This window comes from Sipha flava, unplaced genomic scaffold, assembly GCF_003268045.1.
Source record: "Sipha flava isolate LNK unplaced genomic scaffold, YSA_version1 257_pilon_pilon, whole genome shotgun sequence".
Taxonomy (NCBI): domain Eukaryota; kingdom Metazoa; phylum Arthropoda; class Insecta; order Hemiptera; family Aphididae; genus Sipha; species Sipha flava.
In genome coordinates this window covers 767,380-792,458 of record NW_020272911.1, presented here as the reverse complement: position 1 = coordinate 792,458, position 25,079 = coordinate 767,380, and the positions used below count along the sequence as shown (strand labels likewise).

Sequence of the window (25,079 nt, the reverse complement as noted above, 5' to 3'; positions counted from 1 at the left end):
TCAAGGTAAAACAATTCTTCAAACTAAAAAATAATTTAAGCTCCTGTACATCCATCTTTTCTTCAAAACAAGTTTGTAAACCTTATTATAAAATAAAACATATTATTTTTATAAGGCTTTATAAGGTTTATAATTAAAAAAATACATATTATAAAGTATTATTCATATAATATATTAAGATACCAAAACCTTAGATTAAACATTTTTTTTGTATAAAATAAAATAACTAATATAATTTTACCCTCAATATATAGTAGATTAATATAATCACATAGTTAATATAATATTTATATGATATATCTAAAGTATAAAAATACAATATTATTCTATATTAGATAACAACAGTTCATGTTTGACATGACATAAAAGTTTATATTTTAAGATTAATTTTATTAAAAAAAACGAAAATGATCATCGCAACAAACATTATGGTAACCATGGAAAATTTTAGTTCAATTGCATATATAAATATATATATATATAAATAGAAGAAATAAATCACAAAATAAGATTGTAACAAATTATTGTTACTCATATAAAAACAAATTATATGTATTAAGTTAATTCTGATAGAATATTAGGTTTATAGTAAAAAATAGAATATACACAAATATAATTTCATGCCATTCCAGAAAACATTAAAATAATAATTATTACACAAATATCACATAATTTCAACTAGTTATAAAGCATCATGTTTGTCAAACAGAATTGGTAAATTTACTAAACAAAAATATAAAATTTATACTAATTCTAATAATTAAAATATAATGTTCCAGGATCAAAAATATCGATTTCATTGTTCTAGACTTCTTCTACAGTAGGTTTGTCAGGTTCATTTTCACCACCATTCAATTTTAATTCTGCTTGTTGAATATCATTACTGTTATAAGCATTGTCCTAATAGGAAAACATATCACAATTACTATAAAATCAATGGAAAACAGTCCAGTCTAAAGATAATAAATCTAGTTACTTGTTGAGAAGTAAACCCGGTAGAAGTAGTACTAGACCAAATTTCATCACCCCAAGCAGTAATAGTGGCTGTTTCAGAATGCCACTGTGTCTAAAAATTAAAATAAATAATTTTAATTACTATTTACTTAAAAATATAATATTATTAAATGTATAATGTTGATGCTTGGAACTAAATATATTTTTTAATATGTATACAATAAATAATTTTAGAAAGATTAATAATATTCCTAACTTTAAATTTAAATGGGTTTTAAACAAATAAAAAAAGTTAACAATATTGAGAAAAATAAATCTCACCAAAAATTGTTGTTCTTTTGTTTGAATGTCTTTTTCAATCCGTGCTAGTTGTTCAGACAATTTCTCAGTTTCTTTGGCAGCCTCATTGCGAGTAGCAAGCTACACAAATGTATTATAAATAACAATGATAATATAAATAAAAAAATTATTTATTACCTTTAAATCGTTTATCTTTTTCTGTAGATGTTTTAACTGGTTTTTCATTTTCTGCGATTCTACCATCAAACTGAAAACAATAGAACATCCAAAATTGTTAGTCATACACTACAATAACTATAACTACTAAAACAATTTTCAAACTGTGTTCCATGGAACCATAAAGCTTAAATAAACTTTCTAAGGACTCCTCATATCAATGTAGGAAAATTTAATCAGTTTAAAAGAAAATTATAACCAACAAAAGTATAATATTTATTCCAGGTTTCTTAGGACATTAGTGATTTAATAATGGATCCACAAAGAATTTGATAATCGCTCCAAGTCCGTAGCAAAGAAGGAGGAGGCATTCCCCCCGGATCTGATTGTTGTCCCCTCAACAAGTATTAAATGTGCATATGAGTTATGTAGTAGTATGTTATGCACTTTATTGTTTTTTTCTAATTCCCCTCCTAAAATTTGGTTCGCCCATCACAATATTTGGTCTGACTACGGGCCTTGAACCATTCTTATACCAAAGACATTGCTGCGTGCTTTGTTCTACGACCAAAAGTTATTAATACCAACCTCTTGGGCGTTTTATGGCCACCGAAAAAGTTCGAAGGTTCCATTATGCCAGCCGGGCTGTGTATGGTAATGTAACTCTGGCCTATGGCACCTACAGGAGACGCGACTATGTGCGCGGCGGCTGGGTAACCCTGCGGCGAGTTGAAGTACCAGGACGCGGCCACTGGACTGTTATGTGTACCGCGCAGCGTGCCCAATGGCGTCGTAATGGTCGTAGTCGTTGTCGAGCTGAAGAACTGGGCCTGAGCGGCCGCGGCAGCCGCGGGAGTGGGTATTGACAGAGTGCACGGCCGGCGCAAAGGTTTGCCGTTCTTCGCGCCCCCGGCCAGTTGATTGTTGTTATTGCCGGCTGATACCGGTGGCGGCGGTGGTGGGGGTATCACTGGGTTGCTGCCGTTGCCTCCGATAGGACCGTACTTGCCATTCACCGCCAATTCGAACGGTACGAATTCATCAGGATCGGCCAATATCGAATCCGATCTGCGCAAAACCATGTTTTCAAATTTTAACTAGGGCTAGGATTTAGAAGCAACACAAACTGTTCTATATCCACGATGTTTGCAAAAAGTTGTGTATAAATATGAACAATTTTGACGTGCTCGCATAACGTATAACGTATGTATTACACAATTAAGGCTTATTAAAGCCTTTGAGGTGAATAAACTATTTAAATGCATAAAAATTATATTTATAACAAATTGTTTAGCAAAGTAAATTTTATTAACGATTATTTTGGTCACCCGCCGAAGTCATGGATTTGGTGTTTCAACAATTATTTCGCATTCCTCAGTTATACATTACATAAGTTTGATTGTAAATTCAACTTATTTTAAATAATCAACCATTCAAGGCGTAACTAGGGAGGATAAGCCCCCTGTCATAAATCCTGATCCCACCAACGGAGCTACGTTTTTAAATTATCGCTTTATTTTCTATTCAAATCTCAGACAATTTCGATTTTTTTTTTTTTTATTATATGCTTACTATTAATGATTGTATGTACTTTGTAAAGTATCATGCCGTATAGTAATAATAAAATAAAAGTAAATACAAAAATATATTCGTCATTTAAAAGAATAAATGTGTAGATTTTATTTTTGTAATATTAATGTATACAACTATGATATAGACCAGGGTGGTCCAACCTTTTGTAGTTGGCGGGCCAATTTACGATTTCATAAAAACATTAGAAAAAAAAATATCCAGTAATATCTGCAGTTAATAATCGCCGCCTAATTATGGCTATAATAATAATAACAACGACTTTCACGATCTTCCAAAATATGAAATCAGATTCACTGTGGTTGCTATAAAAGATACAGTATAATACAATGAATTTTTTTTTTTAATATAAATTTTCTATGGAGGGAGGGCAAAAACAAAAAGGCTTCGAGGGTCACAAGTGGGCCAAGAGTCGGACTACCCTGATATAGACTAACGAGTACTGGGAGCTATAGGGGCAAATTCTTCACTTAATTTTCTATCACTATAAAAATGTTAGAGCTGGAGCCACCCTTAACTTTAAGGTTTAGTCACGTGTACATAATCATTACATCGGAAATTGAATTTCAGTAATTTTCGTTTGTCTATGCCACGACTTTTATCAGTTGAACAAGAAATGCGAGTGTGTTTATCGTCGATCCCTCCTAGAATTGAACTATTATGCAAACAACATCAAGCATACGTTTCACACTAAAATTTATAATTATATATTTTTTTTTGTAATTTTAAAGTTAATTTTTGTATTAATTATTTTTATTTGTATTATATATTTTAATATTTTGAAAAAAATCATTTTATGTTTTTTTATAAAAAAAAGTTCAAGTTGTCGCGACACACCTTTCAAATTTCACGGCACACCCTTTGGGAAACACTGGTCTATGGTTTCATTTATATATTACGTATTAAATACACTGACTGTTATAAGATTAAAGCTATTTATTTTTATTGATAATTATTGAACGAGTAATACACTTTAAGAAGTTGCATTGAAGTTCGTTCATTTTGTATTTCATATAAGAAAATAAAAATGGCCGATCAAAATTCTACGAAAACAAGCCTAAGTGAACTTATTTCTTGGCGTTTATTAAAGAAAAACCCATCTGGTGGAATAGTATTGGGAATTTTTGGTGTCGCGTTGGTTATAGATGGACTTTTTTATCTTCACTTTTTGAGGCGTAAAGAATATCAAGTAAAAAACATGAATAATATATTGGTAATTAATTGGTAATTTTTATTTATTAACTGGCCAAATATGTCTGACAAATAGGTTGACCACAAAAAACGTATGTGGAATGAACGTTTTGAAATGCTGGAGAATCCTGTCAAAATGAAATTATTCAATTCATCAGAGGAGTCAGTGCCAAAAATAAGTCAACCATTAATAGATGTTTACAAAAAAATGAACCATGAAGATAAAAGGCGTAAACAAGTTGAAGATTGCATTCGTTCAATTAATGTTAAAAAAATAATAAAATACAACTGTCTTACCTTAGTAACATTGGACGTCCAGTTTGAATATTTACAGGAGAAGGCAGTCCAGTTTTAGAGTGAAACAATCCGTTGTCCCACATTGAATAACGATCAAAATCCTTCAATACACATAAGGTAACATATAACATTAGCTGTTTTTATCTCCCATTGAATTATACACTTACCACTTGATCAGGTGTTAGAGTACAGGCTGTCATTACCCTATCAATTTGACCCATAAGTTCTTGCTTACGATTCTGAAGAGACATTAGACTTGATGATAAATTTTTCTAGGTAATACAAAAATAGATATTTAAAAAATTCAGTAGCATAATATAGTATAAAAATACCATTTTATTAGAATGACCGGGCATATTTTGATCCATAAATATTTGATTATTTGGATTTATCATCATGCCATGGGAATGTGCTCCAGAACTAAAACATGTATTTATTGTTTAATAAATTTAACATATTATCATTTCAAGAAATGTAAAGTATTTATAAATATATATCTAAAATTATTCATATTTAAAGTATAATTGAATTAAATAAAGTTAAAAACTGAAGAGATTTCACGGTATGATGAGGTACAGGAATGAATGAATAGTATTACTATACGAGTAATGGTCTTTTAACATAAAATCAGTGTACTATTATTTTCAAAAAAAATTTTTTTTTTAAGGTCGAGATGAGATTGACAACCTTTAAAGTTTGCTGGGTGATTACCACTACACAGCGCACATTTGGCTGGGGAGGTTCGATCCTTAGTGCAGGTTACTGACTGATGATGCTCACCACAGCGAACGCAGCGAGGAGAGTGATGACAATAACTACGTGTGTGGCCGTAGTCCTGACATCGATGACATTGCGGGATTTCTTTTTTTGGATAAGGAGGTTCAACTTTAACTTTCGTGAAACACAGTGAAGTTATTTTAAAAATGTCAGCATTTGTTGGATTGGGTTCAAGATCAATGAAGAAGATCGGAAGGGGAGTTTTGGTTAACTTATGGGTTACAGGCGTTATATTTCTGGTGACAAATCCTATGTTAAGAAGTTCCTGTGTAATAAAAGAGGTATCAGTGGTGTGGTGCAGATTTCTGATTACGACACGATATGCTTTTTCCTCTTTTAGTTGAAAGGAGTGAAATGAGACATTGTTAATCTTGAGGTATTTAATGACTGTTCTGTAGGATTTAGGGCTATATCTTTGGAGTTTAAGTCATTTGGTAGAGCTTTTACAATCAAAGCCGGTAGCATCAGTTAATTCGATGATTTTTGCACAGAAGGTGTTGTAATTTATTTGATCTTGTATGAAGATAGGAGGTGGTTTTGAGGTTTTGTTTTCATTGTTTGATTCGTTATTGACAGTCGAGTCCATTGGTTCATCAACGGTAGCAGGAGCAATCGGAGAAAAACGATTTGCAGAAATAAAAATGCTTTTATTAGATGCTTTTTTAGCAACCGGAGATGCGTTATTAGGAGATCTGTCATGTTTAAATAATGGTGGGACTGTTTGCCAACCAGATTCGTTGTTGGAGAGGTCAGAGGGGGAATTTCCACCTGTTTGGCCATTTAATGGCTGTTTACTGATAATTAACGGATGAATAAGGTTCATTGCAGATTTATTGTTATTAATTATTAATTGAGGCTTTTTGACGATAGGAGTAGATGGACGACGAGAGTTACTCATAATGATGTAGATAAAATATATTATGGGTTGGCTTTGGGGAATGTTTAGATAATTTATACATTACCAGCGGTACAGGTACCGCGGCGAACGCTGAACGAAGACGTACAAAAACAACACGCTAACGAGAGCTGATAAAAGCGGTGCGCGAAACAATTAACGTGTGGACTGTACGGCGTCTAGACACAAACTGTTATAATTTTTACAAATAATTAAAAAAAAAGGATCTAAAATTTGGAAAAAAAAACAAAAATTTTAAGTATCTTTAAATAAACAACAATAACTTCATTAAAATATCATAAAATAATGAAATGTCTCAAACTAAATAATTACTACTCTTCAATGGAAATTTGTTGAAATATCCAATTTCATCAACGCTCATAAATCAATTTTGAGACTTTCTAACCCTACTATACTGTATTTTAATAATCTACCAAAATCTTTGCATTATACATATATTACAGGAAAAGATGATAACTAATTAAGGTCAACAATGAAAATGTCTGATTAAGCAAGGAATTGTCATAAATGACTAGTAATTGATGTAATATACATAACTAACGGTTAGTCCATAAAAAATTTTTTACAGGGGGGCGGTATCGCCCACGTTGGGAGTCACTGATTTAAACCATTGATAAAAATAATGTCATACTTATACATAAATATATACATATATATGTTCATATAATCTTTTGTACACTTATTTTTCCAGCATTAGTTATTTTGGACTGCTTAAATTTTTTTTAAATATGTTCACAACATTCGTTATGAATGAAAAAAGTTATTATCGTTAATTTTTTTTTCAATTAATAATGAAATGATGCTGTCAAATTTTAATTGCATATCATTTAAATCCATTTTTTAAAATATTAATTAAACACTTTTCTTAACACAGCATAAACACCAGTGTCTTTATTACAAACTGTTACAATACGATACCAATAACCAATTATTATAGGCAATAAAAATAAATATTAATAAGTCATTAATATAAAACCAAGTTGAGATTATCTGTAATCTATTTGATCAGTTGTGTCAATTTACAACGTTATCCAAAATAATACGGAAATATAGATACAACAAAATATTCAACAACGACTAGGGAATTATGAAAATTCTTAAATAGCAATCTTTAATTTTTAACTATAAAATTTTAATATTAGGACCCCTGTTTTATTTGATACTATATAAAAATAATTTAGGTAGTATTTTTTGGTGATAACTCAGCCCTTTTTTATGCCTTAGATGGTTGAAAAATTACTTAAGAGGGTGTATTTCTGGTTTTTTAAGTTAAGTTAAGTTATATTAGTGAATTCTATAACTATAATACATAGGATCAAAACACTGAATATCAAAATTGTAAGGTATTAAATAACTTTTGCCATCCATTATGTCAAATTATAGGTACCTGGTTGTCAAAATTTAATTCAACGGAATAGTGAACCTTCCAGAAAACCAGTTTGAGAAATTCACTTTAGTTGTTTATTATTCGTATCAGGAAAAATCATCGTTCCATCTTTGTATGCAGAATAAAGAAATTTCACTTGTAACATATTTTGTAACAAGTAGAATATAATCTAAATTTACCTAAATGTATATTTTTCTAATTATTTTTGAATTGCTTAAATAATGGTATATCGGATCATTAATAACAATTATATTTACATAAGCAAAAACTGCATACGAAACCAATTAAAATATATGATGACGACATGTGAAAAATATAGTTTCAAGATTTAATAATTATTTTAAAAGAACAAATGCCCAATTAATTAGTGTCAGTCCAGCAAAGTAACATGTAATAGAATGGAAATATATAATAACTCTATTTCTAATGCTTAAATGAATACCGAAGCGCCAACACCAAAGTTAAGAAAACATGAAAATTTTGTTTTTGCTCTTCTGAAAAATAGTAAAATTGTTGACTTAGATACTTTTGCCTTTTACCAGTCGATATTATATTTTTTAAAAAAGTTACCTACAACTATTTTACAGTAGGCCAACCAAATTAATAAACTTACCCATAAATATCATGACCATATTGTCCAACAGGGTACATTTGTTGTTGACTAGGTTGATAATAAGTCTGACCAGTTGGTACAATGTATGAATGTTCAACAGGAATATTTGTAATGTCTTGAGAATCTAAGTATTTTAATATCATTAGAAACAAAAACATCAACATAATTTTAAAAATTCTAATGCCATACTTTCAGATAATATCATTGGTTTTTTATTACCCATGAAATCATATTGTTCATTTGGCATAAATTTAGATTTATTTGTCAAGTATTCATGATCAACAGTTATAGGAGCCACTCGATTGTTTTTTCTGTTCTTATTTCGGTACCTGAAAAAATTAAAAATTATAATAAGCAAAAATAATGTAAATAAGTGTAGGGAAAGTGGCACTCCCATCGCCCAGCACTAGCTGTTGCAATAGCTACTCTCTGGTCTCAGTTGGCTGGGGGGTCTGGTCCTTCAGGTTGGGGGTTTAGCGTAGAGCTAACAGCTCTAGTTAAAACTCTTATGTTATGATATCACAAATATCGAAGCCTAGGACAATGGATTTAAGGTTGAAAAATGGAATGTAACAAGCCTTTGTTTTTACGATGGCTAGACGTTGGGCAAACTGATGTAGGTGAGTACGTAATATACTACTCTGGATAGCTCGTATCATTTTGGAAGTGGTTTCACGGTGCATAGAAAATTAGTGCCACACGTCATAGAGTTTAGGCCGATATCAGATAGATTGTCATTACTTATGTTAGACAATAAACACATGTATAGTAAACGCACACACTCCAATGGAAGTTTGCTATCAAAATAAAAAAAAGATTAATTTTATGATGAGTCGATGAAAACATACGGGAAAATACAGAAGAATTCAATAAAAATAGTGATATGAGTGCAAAATGTGGTTGATAATAGTTAACAATAAGTAGAAGTTATAGGGGTGCCAATTGAGACACAGACCACTTCTTGCTCATTGCAAAATTTAAAATAAAATTAATAAGGCCAGAAAAAATTAAATTCGAGAAAAAATCTAAGATAAATATTGAAATATTAAAAGATCCAGGAGTAAAAAAACAATATCAAATGGCTATTGACAACGCCATCAAAGAAATTAATGAAAACAATGAAGAGCTAAGACTGGGAAGCAATTCAAGACGATCATAAAAATAGCAATCCTAGACGATCATAAAAATAGCAGAACAGAACATAGGTGTATTGAAGAGATCAAGAAATGTTTGGTATAACAGCTAATGCCAAAAAGCTGTTGAACAATGCAAAAAAGCAAGAGAGAATCATCTAAGAAGGGGAATAAATGATAATCAAAAGATTTTCATATCCAAACATAAGCATGCAAGCAAATCTTACAAGAAAAAAGAAAATTCTTCAACAATATACTCCAAACTACGAAAGAAGACCGAAGTCAAAATAAAATAAGAAATTTCTTTCGTAGACATATACATAGATAGTTACCAATGTGGTTTCATAGAAGGAAAATCAACAATAGACCAACTATCAATTATAGGACAAATCATTGAAAAAAAGATAGGAATACAGACAGAACATATGGCAACTGTTCATAGAATTTAAAAAGGCGTATGACAACATACACAGAGAAAGCTTATACAACATTATGTATGAATTTGGATTCCCTAAAAAACTGATTAGACTAACCAAACTCTGTATAGAGAACACAGGCTTGAAGCGGGTTGTCTTCATTCCTATTTAACCTGGCACTAGAAAAAGTTGTGAGAGAATTACAGAACATAAGAAACAGTCAACAAATAGTAACAATGCCCTGTGTATACTCGGTTTCGCAGATGACCTGGATACTATAGGAAAATCACTTACAGAAATAGCAAATGCATCAAGGGAATTGAAAAAAGCTGCGGAAAAAGTCGGTCTAACAATAAATACAAATAAGATAGAACTAATGAAACTGATAGATAGTGACATAAACCCACAGCAAAGGGAGAACAAAATGTAGAAGAATTCAAATACCTAGGAGCAACTCTGAGCATAATGAACGATTGGTCTAAATAAATAAATATTTGTATAAACAAAGCGAGAAAAACCTTTTATGCGTTACTGACATTTTTCAACTCAAAATCGTTCTCGAGAAGATCTAAAACGAGATTGTATGGTCAATTATAAGGCCCACATTGACACACGGATAGGAAGCTTGGACTATAACTGCGACAACGGAAAGGAGGCTAAAAACTTTTGAGAACAAGATATGGTAAAAAATATGCGGCCCTGTATTTGATGTGAATATGGGTATAATTGGCGAAGAAGATTCAATAGAGAACTGTAGGAAATGATGAATCTGGCTCCAGTAACTAACTTCATCAAAGATCAAAGGATTCAATGACTAGGGCATATCCTGAGAGAAGAAAATGGTCCTGTACAGGTTGTCTTCAAATGGAAATCTGTAGGAAAACGACCAAGGGGAGGTCCCAGAAAGAGGTGGATTGATTGAATGACGGAAGATCTAAAGATAATGGGCGTAGAAGATTGGCATAAAGTTGTTTAAGACAGAGAAAAGTGGCGACTAAAACTCTTAGAGTAGAATGGCCAGACAAAGAAGAAGAAAGACAATATAAAGTTGAATATAATTACTTTTCTAATTCATCTTCTGAATGAGCAAATGTACAAATTCCTCCTCTTGGACATGTTCCTCGCATCATAAGGTCTCTACATAAACTAACTTTATACCTAGGTACATTTGTTTGGCTCTGCACAGTTTCATTTTTTAATCCTTTATTACTACTGCCATGAGATTTGACAAAATCAATTAAACCAGCTACTACTATTCTAGCACTTTCAAGAACAGAATGTAATTTTTCCCAAGTACACCATTCCAAGTCTACAAAAAAAAAAAAAAAAATTAAAAAAAATAAATATTAATGTTCATAGTATTTAAAAATTTAAATATTAAGTGCTTACTAGGATTAGGATCAACTGCTGCTAAAAGTTCAAAATTTGATCTTAGAGATGATAATTTAGCAGGATCACCAGTCCTCTGTAAAGCTATAATGAGTTCTTGAACAGACTGTGAAAATGACTGAGGACTCTGTAATTTATCCATGATACTTTGCATGTGTGATTTATGAGCTGAATCACCATAAAGTAGAGCTGACCATTGGTCAGGAGCTATTCGAAGTCCAGCTTCAGTGGCAATTTCTACAATTTGAGCATCATGTTCTCGTCTTAAATTCTCATAAGTGCGAAATTCTTCTTTTAATTGCATTAAGGAAGAATCTCCTTCACGCTTTGATACCTAATAAAATGTTATGAAATATTAAATAAAAATAATCATGCATATAAAATAAAAATTTAGAATAGAATAACATCAAATGTAGGGACATAAAAATTAAAAAATATTTTATTTTTTTTATAATTTATCTATTTTTAAATACAAGGCACATTCAAAAAGTAAGGGCCGTTTGTTTATACATCAAAATCGACAAGTCATAACACGTTTAAACTTGTGAATAACTGTACGTGCACTACTCGTGCATTTATTTCAGGCGTTATTTTGAATCATTTTAGGACGAAAAAGGTGTTCTTTTGGTTGATTTTATGGAATGTGGGACAGCAATTACAGGAGAAGTATATTGTGAAACATTCAATAAAATAAGACGTGCAATCCAAAATCGACAACATGGTAAACTGTTATCAGGTATAATCCTTTTTCGTAACAATGCACATCCTCACACTGCAGTCAAGATCCAAGAGAAAATTCAAGATTTTCGTAGGGAACTTTTTAACCACTCATTATACACAGTCCTGACCTTGCACCTAGAGAATACTTCCTTTTCTTACATTTCAAAAAATGGCTCAGTGGACAACACTTTAAAAACAAGGAACTTAAGAACGCCATTGAAAACTGGTTCAGCTTGCAGGCGGTCAAGCTTCTATGCAGGGGGGTTAAGGAAGCTGGTGAAGCAGTACAAAAAATGCTTAAAAGTGAACAGCGATTATGTGGAAAAATGAAGTAGGAAACTAAATGTGCTAATAAAACCTATTTCATATAGTTATAATTTTTTTTTATGATAAAATGGCCTTTTCTTTTCAAATATGCCTTGTATTTGAATTCAAAATTTGTCAAAAAAAAAAGTAAAACAAAAAAACTTTTTAAAAAATAGATTTGTATGTATAATTATATATTAGTCATATTTACTCATTATATATTAGTATGTATATTACATGGACAAAATAAAAATGTTTATGAAAAAAAAAAAAAAAATGATCAGAAAACTGGACGAGTTAAAAAAATTTTTATCATGGAAGGGTTATTATGAACTCTAAACTTCCCGATTATTATTTGTGATGTTAAATAACAGTATAATATAGATATATTGTATTTATAAATATAAAATTAATATACCTTAAAACATGATGCTCTGTAAAGTAGTTGAACCACATGTCCAATACTAGTCTTAGATGCTTGAGGAAAATGTGGTTCCAATCGTTGAACAACAAACATTACTAAGACTTTCCTAGATAAAGCAGAACCATCCTCTAAAGCGAGTAAAACAAGTTTTAAAACTTCTTCTTGCATTGCTGGCCCCAAAAATTGACAACCACGAGCTCTAACAGCTGCCCATAAGTTTGTAGACAACTGTTGAGCACTCTGATGATGAAGTATAAGTTCTGTCATACTACGTTCTCCTAAAGACCTGGCTGCTCTGATGGCTCTCATACGGCCTTCATTTTCCAAAAGTTGACAATTAACTAAGGTAACCAATTTACGTTGCATAGGCCGTGACAGTCCAGTACTCGTTGATTGACCACCCCCTAGTTATAAAATGATTAAAATATTAAGGTACTTAATGATCTTTAAAAATAATACTAATTTACCAGTAGCAAATGATTTTAAATATAATGCAAGGTGTTCCACACATTTTTTAGATTTATTATATAACAATCTTTCATCAGGTGACATATTCTTGAATAAAGATTTAGGAATGTTTTCATTGTTTGGTATTGAAGCTCCCACCAATTGAAGTAAAGCATAATTTATTGGTAATTGATCAATATCTATATTTATTAAATTCTGTAAAACAAAAAAAATGAATAAAAGATTATAAATATGCTGCAATTTAATACAAATTTTACACTGCAAAATTAATAGTAATAATAATAAAATAATAAAATTATACTGAAATACATAATTTGTTAAATATACATTATATGTAAATATAAAATGTTAACATAAAAACATGTTGGTTTTTTTTGTATCACCCTAGAACTTTTAATTTTAAATTGGGTGTTTCGATTACCTAATAAAACTTAGGAAATAAATATTTCAACTATACATAAATATAAGTAACTCATATATTTTGAACTTCAAAAAAATATATTCAAAATCTTTGACAGTTTTTGATTCATAGACCTAACTATTGATTACAACAATAACAATTTCTACATATCGGATATTAAAGTCACAAAAGTTTTTAAGTAGATTCTATATTAAAAAAGTTGATTTAAGTCAATTAATGGTCAATTATGAAAATAAAGTATACCTAAAAAAAACCAAGGTCTTTAATTTAGTTCAACAATAAAAAAAATGCTTGTAATTCTTATAATCAATCTATAAATATATTAAGTGAAATTGTATTTTATTAAATCAAATAATTTTCCTTCAGAAAAGTTTAAAATTACTATTCTATACTGTTACTTATGTAATTTAAGTTTAAATATTATAATATAATGATTTACTAAAAAAAAATTAAAATTTACCTATTATCATCATATAACTTCATGAAAAGAAATGTATAAATTGAGTTATTTAACAATCCTACTCCAAAAGAAAATAAATGTAAATTACAAAATCAATATTACATAAACACATAATTTATAGTAAAATAGACATTATTTTTTAGAACAAAATGCATGGTCTGTGTCATAGTCATTAATTAATCTAAAATATGAAATAATTAACCAAAATTGTACATAAATTAAAACAATTAGAGATAGATTATGATTTTTTCTTTTGGTATTCAATAGAAATATTGTTTACACAACTTTATACATGCAAAGATCTATTATCTAAATTATTTATTTCTATTAATAAAAATAATTATGTAAAATAATGTAGATATAAAATAAATATTGTTAAAAATAACAAACAAAATATATTTAATGTGTCAGTATATTAATTAAATTTGATCTAATTAAATATATATATATATATTATTAAATTTAAAATTACATAAAAAATAAAAAAAAATAGTTAATTATGAATTAAAATATAAATTATTGCTATAATTAAATAATAAACATTTAATACTAAAAGATAATCAATGAAAAATAAATTGATTTCTAATTTTATCAATAGATAGTAGTTATCATAATAAAACATAAAAATTGTTAAATATTTGAATTGTAGTTAATTGAACAAAAATGATATAATTATGGAAAATAAAACATATTAATAAACAGCAAATATATTTTAATACTTAATGCTCAATATAAAATTGTTAAAAAATTGAATGTTCACTAAATGGAGGACATAATTTAAATAAGTATCTATTACAATATTAACAAAAGTATGAATGTTTTATGTACAGTTAACAATGTAATAAAATTATTAACATTCAATTTTAAATGATAAATTAATGGAAAGAGAAGTTTCTTAATTTCTTTTAACTTATTATCATAACACTAAACCTAATAATTATATTCAAATGACAAGTGATTATCTATTGTAACCATTTGGCAAACATAAAAATCATGACCATGAAAATGCAAGTATTATTAAACAATTACTATTTATGTGAGACATAAATATAGTGTTTAAAGAAATTACATTAGAATAACAAGAAAAAACAGCCTAACAAATATAAGTCGTTAAGAACTAATGATATATTATACGGTTGATTAAGCCACTAACTTGATCAAACGGGCATTGTTTTATGGGTAAATTTGACAAACATGACTTGCACACAGTATGAGCGCATCCCAAACTAATTGGATGCCGAGCTTTGATGTCGAAACCTTTGCAGCACACTGGGCACGCCAGGAAATCGGTCCACTGCGGAGCTTGGATCGGCATCGCTAAGTAAAATATAAATAAATATGAGAACGATAACGTCATCGTTTTAAATTTGGGAAAAATTTGAAGAAGAAAAAATAAGGACAAAAACACTCTCACCTGTTGTTCAGCTTGTCGTTTCGTGGGATGTAACAGCGTTATGGTAGGACTTTCGACTAACGACCATTAGTGTCGAGAGAAAACGGCTTCAGACACGACGAATGCCTGACGATGTCAACATCGTCAATAGGAGACAAATATAGGAACTTTGAACTGCGTTTAAAAGAAAAAGAAAGGCTTCACTTTAGATGACCGAAGACGCGTTTATTTTTACACGGGAAATACGCAGTTCAGAACGCGCATATGAAACTTATATTATTTTTATTATATTATTATGTACCTGATATCTCTGTTGACGTTTATTATTTTTTCTCTCCTTCGCTCTCTCGCTAATACTCACGCAAACACTTTCTTTATCTCTTCGCCGCCGATTAATAATAAGTTATTGACGTGAACGTCATCCGGAACAACCGAATCGCGAATAATAAAATGTATAGCCGAAAAAAGACGTCGCGTCACTCGTTGACGTCGTTATCACGACGATTGCAAGCTCGTGGTGGTGACGGCGATGACAGTGGTGGGAGAGTTGGACGGCGGCGGCGTAGTTGCGGTGTCGACCAGCTGCGCCCTGCGCGGTGACGAATTTCGCAATTCGGCTTACGCACTTTTACCGCGTGCGACCGGAAGAACGGCTCTTCTCGTGAGTGGGCGGTCGGAGGCGGGAGTAGGAAAACAATCGAGTGTGCCAACCGGGTGGGTGCCGACGGCGGTACTCGACAGAGAGAAATCGTACGAGACTGTTGCATTAAAATATTGTAACATGCGTGTACACGATCGAATTATTATTTTTTCAAAAGCTGAAATACCAAAATATCACCACGGGATCATGGAGGAGAGAAGTACCAATTATGTGATCACAGAATTAATGTAATTGCGATTTCCTTTTGAGAAAACAAACAGTTGTTTGCAAGTTCAAATGCCAACATTTTTGGTGATTTGCGCAACGCTCATTCCGGTTTGGGTCGGCGAACTAAATTCGATTTGTTCACTCCACTTCATTGATAAATACCTCTTGATCACTTTTTTAGCTTTAAAGACTTTAAATACCAGGAGTCAGGACATAGAAAAATATATTGTAGTTTACTATAAAGTAGTTATATATACATATGCATATATATAATTTATTATAGTTTGAAATACATAGAATAGATGAAATCAGAATGGAAACTGATGAGATATGCAAGGGCTTTTATGGCCAAAAATATTTCGTAGGCTAGTAAATATCGTTTAACGATGTCTTGCGCAATACTTGGGTTTTGATATAACACTTTCAGTTCTTTATTTTTCCGAATTTTCCATTCTTTAGTATTTACTTCTTTACATGGGCCATATGTTTTTTCTGAGTACTTAGTAATCTAGACCATAGTAACTTTACAAAAGACATATATATATTTTATAAAATAAATTTTTACATTGACCATTAATTATATACTATTTTATTATCAAGATTAATTAAAAATACTCTTATTTCTCCTTCAATGAACTCCATTTCCATTCGTTTGTTTTTATGTTAACAAGAGCGAAAAATCCTCGTTCACAGAAATATAATGTCGAAAACTACAGTAATATTTTTTGAGCTTTTTTGCCAATATAAGCGTGCATTTTTTCAATATCATCCAAAATGTATTTAATGGAACATTTTTGTATTTAATAAAAGAGTTCGATTGTTGCGATTCAACGAGTTTTACTTCTTCTTCAAGACTGAATTCAGTAAAACTTATATTTCTATCATATAAGTCATTTATCCAATATTTGAAAAATTAAATTGTCTAAACTTTTTTTGTAAAATAATTAAATACTCCAACACAAAAGGCATAATTTTAGAACTTTCTTGTGTTACAGTTAATGAAGGAACATCTAACATTAAAATTTATATTTTTGTACACGATATTTCTAGATATTTAACTTATTTTTAAGTTATAAATAATTTATTAGTAGATATATTTTCATTTGATTCTTGTATACTTGAATTGATGTGATTTAAGTGTGAAAATATGTCTGTAAGCAATGGCATAAATTGAATCCAATTTCTGGTGGTATAAAGGCATATTCTCAACTTATAATTTTCAACATACTAACTATCCAATTTCCTAAGTAAAATTCTTCCTAGTAAACTATATATTTTCCCTTATATTTCTTTAAATAACAAATAAATTTTGAATGATTTTAGCATTAAAACCTTTATTATTATAATATTAATAAAAAAAAACAATCAAATTTTGTTTTTAGTATGCTGATTTTCTTGGCTCTTGAAAATAATATTATAGGTATATAAATTTCAATGATTTTCTGGTGGTGCAAAAACATATCTTTGCACCACCACATTTTAGATGTAGTGTTGCAAGTGCCACATTTGCACCAATCAGTTTACTTCACTGTTTTAAAATATGATAATTTTATTAACCATTTTTCGAGAGTAAAAAATACAAAAAGTTTATTTTTGAACTCGCGAACAAAATGTTTTATAAAATAAAAATAAGTATTTCACAGTAAATAAGCGCTAGAATGATAATTTTATAACAGTCTACATCAGTGGTTCTCAACCAGAGTGACATGTCACCCAAGGGTGACATGGAAGTAGTGTAGGGGTGACACAAAATCTTCACTGTAAAAAGAAAAAAATAAGAAAATAATTGATTTTAATAAAATCATATTATTACCACAACAGTCATGTAAATAGTATACCTTTATGTTAGTATCTTTATATTATTTAGATCTAATAAACACATGCAGTATTGTAATTAACGCGAAATCGCTGCATTATCGATTATTATATCGACTTCACCGGGGTCGTTAGTCAGTTATTTTACAGCCACTAGATATGTAGTATTATTATATACAAATCATTAAAAAAAAATTTCTCTTTTTTTTTTTTAATTTGCAAATATTAACTTTTTTGAATACGAATGTTTATTGAACCCTGCAACTCAATAAATTATAGGTGTATTTATTGTTTTGATGTTGTGGTAACGTGTTGTTTGATTCTAGTGGCAAAAGGTGACATGAATGAGAGTCACTGGTCTACATCAATACAATCAAACTGATATTAAAACTAAATTATATTAAACATTTAAATATTACAACAAATTATATGAAACATAATAAGTTTTGAATTATTGTTTGTGTTATTAAATACAGCTATATTTTTTATGAAATCATTTTTCTTAAAAAATATATTTCAAATAATTTCATGGAACCCTAATTAGGAACCTATACTCAATAGCAATAATAATTTTGAAATAAAATAAAAATGTTATTCAAATTCTTTGAAAGTATATTATGTTCAAAACTTAGAGTTATATACTAAGACCATAATATATTCTAAATATTCTTTTAGATATAATTAATAATTATAATTACATATATAATACGTCTCTAATAAAGTATAATTCTTATTATTATTTAACTCAAAATTAATAATGAACATAGAAATATTTAACATTTATTTTTGAAACATACACTTATAATTATTATTTTTATTGTTATATTTGATATTTTTAATGACAGACATTAAATGTATTGAAAAATCAAAATGAGTACCTTATTTTGAAAAAATATTCCAAATAAAAAATATATTTATGTTTAAACTCATTTAACTTCTGCTGTACATAAATAATATTGATTTCTTTTTTTTAATCTTGCTAAATTAATTGAGCAAATTCAGCATTAGAATTTTATACTGTTACATATGTTCTTATACACAGTAAATAAATGTTAAATATGTAAATAAAATAATAAAATAATTCAAAATATTTATATATTTTTTAAGTATTAACTTTTACAGTGTTAACTAATATTTTTTTAAATATTTAGCCCAATTAGAATTACAAGGTGTTGATGGTAAAATCCATCCAACAGGAATACTGCTAGATGTTGATGTTTTATTTTCGTCGACAACATATTTATCCCAGTCTCTCCTAGAAGTAAATAATATATTATAAGAAACATTAATAATTAGTTATAAGTATTTTACCTAATATTAAGGAATGTTTGTAAATCATTAATTATAATTTCGTGAGATTGAAAGTATGGTCCAAATAATATTTGATCCCATTCAGCCAATTTTTTTTGAATTTCAAATTCTCTCTTTTCATGTTTTTCAACTTCAGCTTTAGAAAGCATATTTTTCAATTCTTTTTCTTCATTTTCATAGACTGTTAATTTTTGCTGCCAGAGAAATTTTAATTTATCTATAAATAATATTAAATATAGTTAAATATAAATATTATAACTAAATATAATTAAATAAATATACTTAATGATTCTTCTAAAATTGCATTTTTTCTTTTGTTAATACAATTCTGAAGCCTACATTTTCTCAATTTCTCTAAAGTATCAAATAATGATATCTGATTTTTAGCATCATCAATTTTTCCTCTCACTCCTTTCAAAAAAATATTAGCTTCAATTTTAGTTTGGTTAACCTAAGATAATATTAAGTAATATACATAATAAATTATTTATTTATTAAATAATATTTTTTAAAAGTTACCCTTTTTTCTTTTAATATATTTTCCTTTAAGTTATTTTGCCAAACATCAATCTTTCTATTTATTTCTTTGATTTCATCTTTTTGCTGTGATTTAATTATTTTAAGATTCGATTTAAGCCTTTTTACTCTATCTCTTTTTTTTCTTCTTTTAGTTAGCATTTTATTTAATTCAGATACAGAACTATTTTCTAAATTAAAATTTTGTATTAATGCTTCAATCTGTTCCTGCAAAAGAACAAGAAATTAAATATATATTTTATGCTTTAAAATTGTATTCGTTATTATTATTCGTACTACATTATATTCATACTTGTATTGAAAATAAATTAAAACAAGCTTCATTCCATTCAGTTGTTGTCATAGATAATATATTTTGTTCCATAAGTTGTTTGTTATTGGTAATGTGCTCCAATAATATTTTACATTCTTTAACTTGTTTACTGATTTTACAAATCTGAAATCAAAGTTTAATAAATATATAACAAATTTACAAATATGCTGTTTACTTATTTACAGAAAATACCTTAACATTAGTTTGTTTTACTTTCTGTACTGTAATATCTTTATTTTTGTTAGCTAACCAATTTTCAATCCAAATAGTTGTTTCATCTTTATGAGGTTTTGGTAAAGGACATAAATACTTCAATATGTATTCTTCATCAATATTTTCCGGCAGAGGTGGAAATAAATTATTTGTATACTGATTATAATGATCTTGATGATTTAAATTACTAATATCATAACTATAAGATAGTGATGTTGGTCTTTGATTTAGTCTATTATACGAAGGCGCATATGGGCGATTGAAAGGTAATCCATAATTTAAATTATATATTGGTGTCCTATTTTGAATAGGAGTAAGAGAAGGCGGAGGTCGTGTTAACCAAAAATGGTTATCATTTACTTTAGAGAGACCGTTATTATGATTAATAAGGTTCGACATTTTTTAATAATAAAATAAAATTAAAAAAAAAGTAATGAATTTAATTTATGTTAAAAAATATTAATAAAATGTTAGTATAAATGTGCAAAATTAAAGAATGATAGGTGTATTATTGTGAAATTTCTTTTTCAGCTTCAGCCAAAAATTTTTGAGCATTTAAATAATCTTCTTCCGAACTTAACTCTTCACAATCAGCTATTACACTTTTCAAATCTTGGAATGCCGCTTTTAATCTTCTTTGAGTATCTGGTATCATCATCTGTGACTCTCTTAATACTTCCTCTTGTTTTTTAAGATTACTTTCATCAATGCCTGTTGAAAAAACAATTAAATATAAAAAAAATTAAATATTTATTTAATTAATTAAATTAATTTGATTTAGTTATTGAAAAATAGAATAAATGTAATACCTAAACAATATTTACATTGTTTAACTAAATAAACAAACTATACGAAAAAGTCCTTTTAAATAGGAAATATAATTATCAAAAAAAAAGTAAATTATGTAAAAAATACAATTAATAAAAGATATTTTATCCGAGAGTAGAATAAAACCAAATAAGTAGGTATTGATAACTTTTTAATATCCTTATTACACAATATAAGAAAATGATGTAGCAATTTATTAATTTTTAAACAGTAAAGGTATTAAATATTATATTTTTATTCATATATTGTTTTCTAAAATAAAAACTGATACAAATTGCGTCCGATTGTTAAAACAATATAAAAACAAAAGATATAATTATTATAGCAATTTGTTAGTTTATTAAAAAAGTAGACTAAATAAAATAAAATACTTTGTACTAAATTAACGATGCATGAACATAGGTACAAATTTGCTTTATTGGTAAGTTGTTTTCCAAATACTTATTGAATTAGCTATTGTCCAAACTGATAATAAAGATTATAGGTATAATAAATTATAATAAAGTTAATAACTAACTATGAAAATAATAGTAAAAAAAGATCATGTATTATGATAGTTGGATAACTCATTTATCAATAAAATTTTAATTTAGTCAGAAGTTCAAAATTATTATTAAATCTTTGATATACTATGATATGATAATATAACTATTTTATAAATTAAATTATCTTAATGATATATTATTGTAACCATTAGAAAAATAACAAAATTTAACTTACCAGATGCTTTCAATTTTTCAACCTTTTCTCGTTGTTGTTCTGTTTCTTTTATGTACATAAGTTTCTCTTTAGTCAATCTTTTAACGACCCCCGTTTTAATCTTTAGAGTTTTAATACGAGGATCGGCCATTACTGTTTTTTCTAAGGAAAAAAATTAGAAAATTCAAGTATTTTACTATCCGTAGTATCTAATTAAATGCACAAAGTTACGATTTAAAAAGCAACACTGTAAATCCATAACAATGAATCCCTTAAATGTAGTTTGATCAATATAAATTCTATACCTATTATGTTAGCAAACGCAGAGTGAATAAAAGAAACAAACAATGGCCAATAGGGTCAAATATTTTAGTTGGTGAAAAGCTTTTTATTCGAATGAAATTAAAACAGAAACAAAATTTCGAAATTTTACTATAACCTAAAAACTTAACGTAAATGGTTTTCAAATCCTGACGGCTAGATAGCGATAACTATTGTTGATTGTGTTAACAAACTGACGCAGTACAATTAATCTAACTATATCAAAAAAGGCGTAGTTCTATTAGTTCTACATTAACTGCATCACTTTTTGTCCAAAACTTTTACGAATCTACCGTATATTCTTCTATAGACTATACCTACTAATTTTCATAACTCGATAACCAATACCTAATTTATTTTGAATTTTGTTTGTTCATTTTATTACCATAAATCTAAGTTAATTTTGTTACTCATAGATTAACATAATGGATGTAGATAATAATTTTCCAGCAGCTAAGCGAATCATTACTGAAATCCAAAATATAATCAATAAAGACCCTAAACTGTGAGTAGAAACAAATTAAAATTGTGTGGAACGGATAAAATTATAGACAAATTCAGATAACATGTTTACAAATGTATTAATGGTTAATAGGAAAGAATTTGACTTAATCATTCAACCAGAAAATCAAAATAAATCGCCAGTGATTTATAGAGACCATTGTTTAGGTCTTGAATCATGGTGTGTTCGTCATGTATACAAATATGTTTACCAAAGACTGATTACCATAAGAAAACAATTAAAAAGACAAGGTAATACTCTTATATTTATTATTACTTAATATTGCATTAATATATTTTAAGTGTTAGTTGCTTCAATTTAATTAAATTACATTTTAATTAATTGTTTTTTGTTTAGCATCAAATGAAACAATAACATTGCTCACATCAGCTCTTTTAGTAAATCCAGAAGTTACAACATTTTGGAATATGAGAAGAGAGTTAATTATTGATGGATGTCTGAAACCAAATGATGAGCTAAAATTTTCTGCTATTGTTTTGACGTTTAAACCTAAATGTGCAGAAATATTCAATTATAGGAGATGGATTTTTTCTAGTATTTCAAAAAGTAAATAAATTTATAACTAAGCTTTTAATAATCTACTTAATATATTATAATAATTTCATCACAATTCATAATTATTGATTTAAAAAAAACATACTTTATATTTTAAAATAATTTGATTTTGAAATAAAATTTAAACAAAACTACATCACAATATAGTATATAGTTATACTTAAGATTATTATTATTAGAAAATGAGAAATTCACTGTAAACTTATTAATTTTATCTACCTATTGATAGTAAATTAAAGTAAAACTTAATTTTATCCAATATGAATTATTTATTGTTTTTTATTTTTATTTTTTTAGGTTTAAGCTCTACCGATATTGTGTTAAATGAATTATCTGTTGGACTAACAGCTGCATCTCGATATCCAAGTAATTACAATGCATGGAATCATTGTTTTTGGTTTGTCCAAAAATCACTGGAAAATGAAAACTTTTCCCTGATTGCTCAACAGTGGGAAATGAGTAAGGTTTGGTGCCGTGAACATGTATCTGATCATAGCTGTATGCAATACAGGCAACGGTTACTTAAATGTTTAGTTGCTGACAAAAGATGTTTACAACATCTTGAGTGTTGTGCATCTAAATCACTTTTAAAATTTTTTAATTCTGATGAAAGACCTAAACTTATGAGGCCATCAGAAGACTATTTTAGCGAAACTATTGGAGTTACTTTAGATGAATTATACTTTAATGAAGATCTAATTGTAACTTATCAAAGTCATGAATCTCTATGGAATCATCGAAGATTTTTATGTTATTTGTTAGTAAATATTTATAATACAGATTGTATCAAAGAAGTATTAATGAATAATGAAAAAAGAATTTGTACTAATTTATTAAAAGGCAATGAACTATATGTTAAGAAACATGTTTTATGGTTTCAAACAGCATTATGCATTCCTATCAAATTACCATAAGTATAACTATAATAATTGTTAAATAAACTTTTTTTTCACAGAACTATTATTTATATAATTATTAATAGTTCTCAAGTATATAAAAGAATAACATTTTATTGGATTATATACAAATTAAAAATATATATTTAAACCTATTTTTAGTATAGGCGTTTCATTTTCAATTTCTTAAATAAATGTGACAAAACATGAGTGAGATATTAATTTGTAATTTAATACTATAGTTGTAATAACTTTGGTTATGTTTATATTTATTTTGATTATTTATTGTTAGTTTTATTTTTGTGCCAATGAATAAATGTTAAAGTTTTATATTGTCTTAGAAAATTATTTTAGTATTATTTTTTAATTTCATTTTCAATATAATGAAATTTTAGTTTCACATATTACTTGAAATCAGAAATTTATGTGGTTTTTTTTTTAGAGTTTTGAAATATTGTTAAAACATGTCTTAATTGACATAAATAATCAAACTATCCTGCAAAATAATATGCGGTACATCAACTAAAACTTGCTTGCACTATTTATTCCTCTACTTTCCTACCATTTGTAAGTTACTAGACCAGAGTGATTAGTATACATGACAGTAGTTGTACATTTTCTCATTTTTAGTAAATAAATGACGAATAATTATAACAAAATATAAAATTAATTTTTTTTAAAAAATAATTAGCTCTATACATTTATACGTTAGGATTTACAAATTTTGTGTTTCTAAAATTCAAAATCTAGTAACTCATAGTCATAAAATAACAAATAGAACCCTAACTTGATGCTTCAAAAAATAAAAGTATAGTAAATTTACAAATAAAGGGAAATGTAAAATGCCATCTTTTTAATGGTAATGTTCAAGACAAAGAGTATAAAAAGA

At 28.1% G+C, this 25,079-nt stretch overlaps 4 protein-coding genes across 6 annotated transcripts; 1 reads left to right on the top strand and 3 right to left on the bottom strand.

The window, feature by feature from the left end:
• Window positions 1-600: 600 nt before the first annotated feature.
• On the bottom strand, window positions 601-15,943 carry LOC112684746 (roquin-2). 2 transcript variants are annotated; one of them, XM_025556400.1, is made up of 17 exons: window positions 15,613-15,943; window positions 15,333-15,485; window positions 15,072-15,235; window positions 13,037-13,232; window positions 12,564-12,973; window positions 11,120-11,453; window positions 10,793-11,039; window positions 8,371-8,510; window positions 8,182-8,305; window positions 4,821-4,908; window positions 4,656-4,760; window positions 4,489-4,589; window positions 1,999-2,478; window positions 1,432-1,501; window positions 1,276-1,374; window positions 977-1,066; window positions 805-900 (listed from the first exon to the last, which is right to left on the bottom strand). In XM_025556400.1, the coding sequence occupies exons 3-17, from the start codon at window positions 15,231-15,233 to the stop codon at window positions 805-807; spliced, it is 2,742 nt and encodes a 913-aa protein (XP_025412185.1). In that variant the 5' UTR covers window positions 15,234-15,235; window positions 15,333-15,485; window positions 15,613-15,943. The 2 variants fall into 2 exon arrangements, with proteins under 2 accessions (XP_025412186.1, XP_025412185.1); XM_025556401.1 differs by lacking the exons at window positions 15,333-15,485; window positions 15,613-15,943 and having other exon boundaries at window positions 601-900; window positions 15,072-15,233.
• Window positions 15,944-19,072: 3,129 nt separating this feature from the next.
• On the bottom strand, window positions 19,073-20,817 carry LOC112684737 (programmed cell death protein 7). Its single transcript, XM_025556382.1, has 6 exons — window positions 20,348-20,817; window positions 20,135-20,278; window positions 19,825-20,049; window positions 19,588-19,756; window positions 19,306-19,522; window positions 19,073-19,249 (listed from the first exon to the last, which is right to left on the bottom strand). The coding sequence occupies exons 1-6, from the start codon at window positions 20,765-20,767 to the stop codon at window positions 19,123-19,125; spliced, it is 1,302 nt and encodes a 433-aa protein (XP_025412167.1). The 5' UTR covers window positions 20,768-20,817; the 3' UTR covers window positions 19,073-19,122.
• Window positions 20,786-22,326, bottom strand: LOC112684738 (tubulin-specific chaperone A). Of its 2 annotated transcripts, XM_025556384.1 has the most exons (3): window positions 22,201-22,326; window positions 21,917-22,057; window positions 20,787-21,079 (listed from the first exon to the last, which is right to left on the bottom strand). In XM_025556384.1, the coding sequence occupies exons 2-3, from the start codon at window positions 22,044-22,046 to the stop codon at window positions 20,877-20,879; spliced, it is 333 nt and encodes a 110-aa protein (XP_025412169.1). In that variant the 5' UTR covers window positions 22,047-22,057; window positions 22,201-22,326; the 3' UTR covers window positions 20,787-20,876. The 2 variants fall into 2 exon arrangements, with proteins under 2 accessions (XP_025412170.1, XP_025412169.1); XM_025556385.1 differs by having other exon boundaries at window positions 20,786-21,079; window positions 21,917-22,326.
• A 105-nt stretch (window positions 22,327-22,431) lies between these two features.
• Window positions 22,432-24,244, top strand: LOC112684750 (protein prenyltransferase alpha subunit repeat-containing protein 1). Its single transcript, XM_025556407.1, has 4 exons — window positions 22,432-22,721; window positions 22,812-22,969; window positions 23,076-23,285; window positions 23,592-24,244. Exons 1-4 carry the CDS (start codon window positions 22,642-22,644, stop codon window positions 24,206-24,208), a joined length of 1,065 nt encoding a protein of 354 aa, XP_025412192.1. The 5' UTR covers window positions 22,432-22,641; the 3' UTR covers window positions 24,209-24,244.
• Window positions 24,245-25,079: the final 835 nt, after the last annotated feature.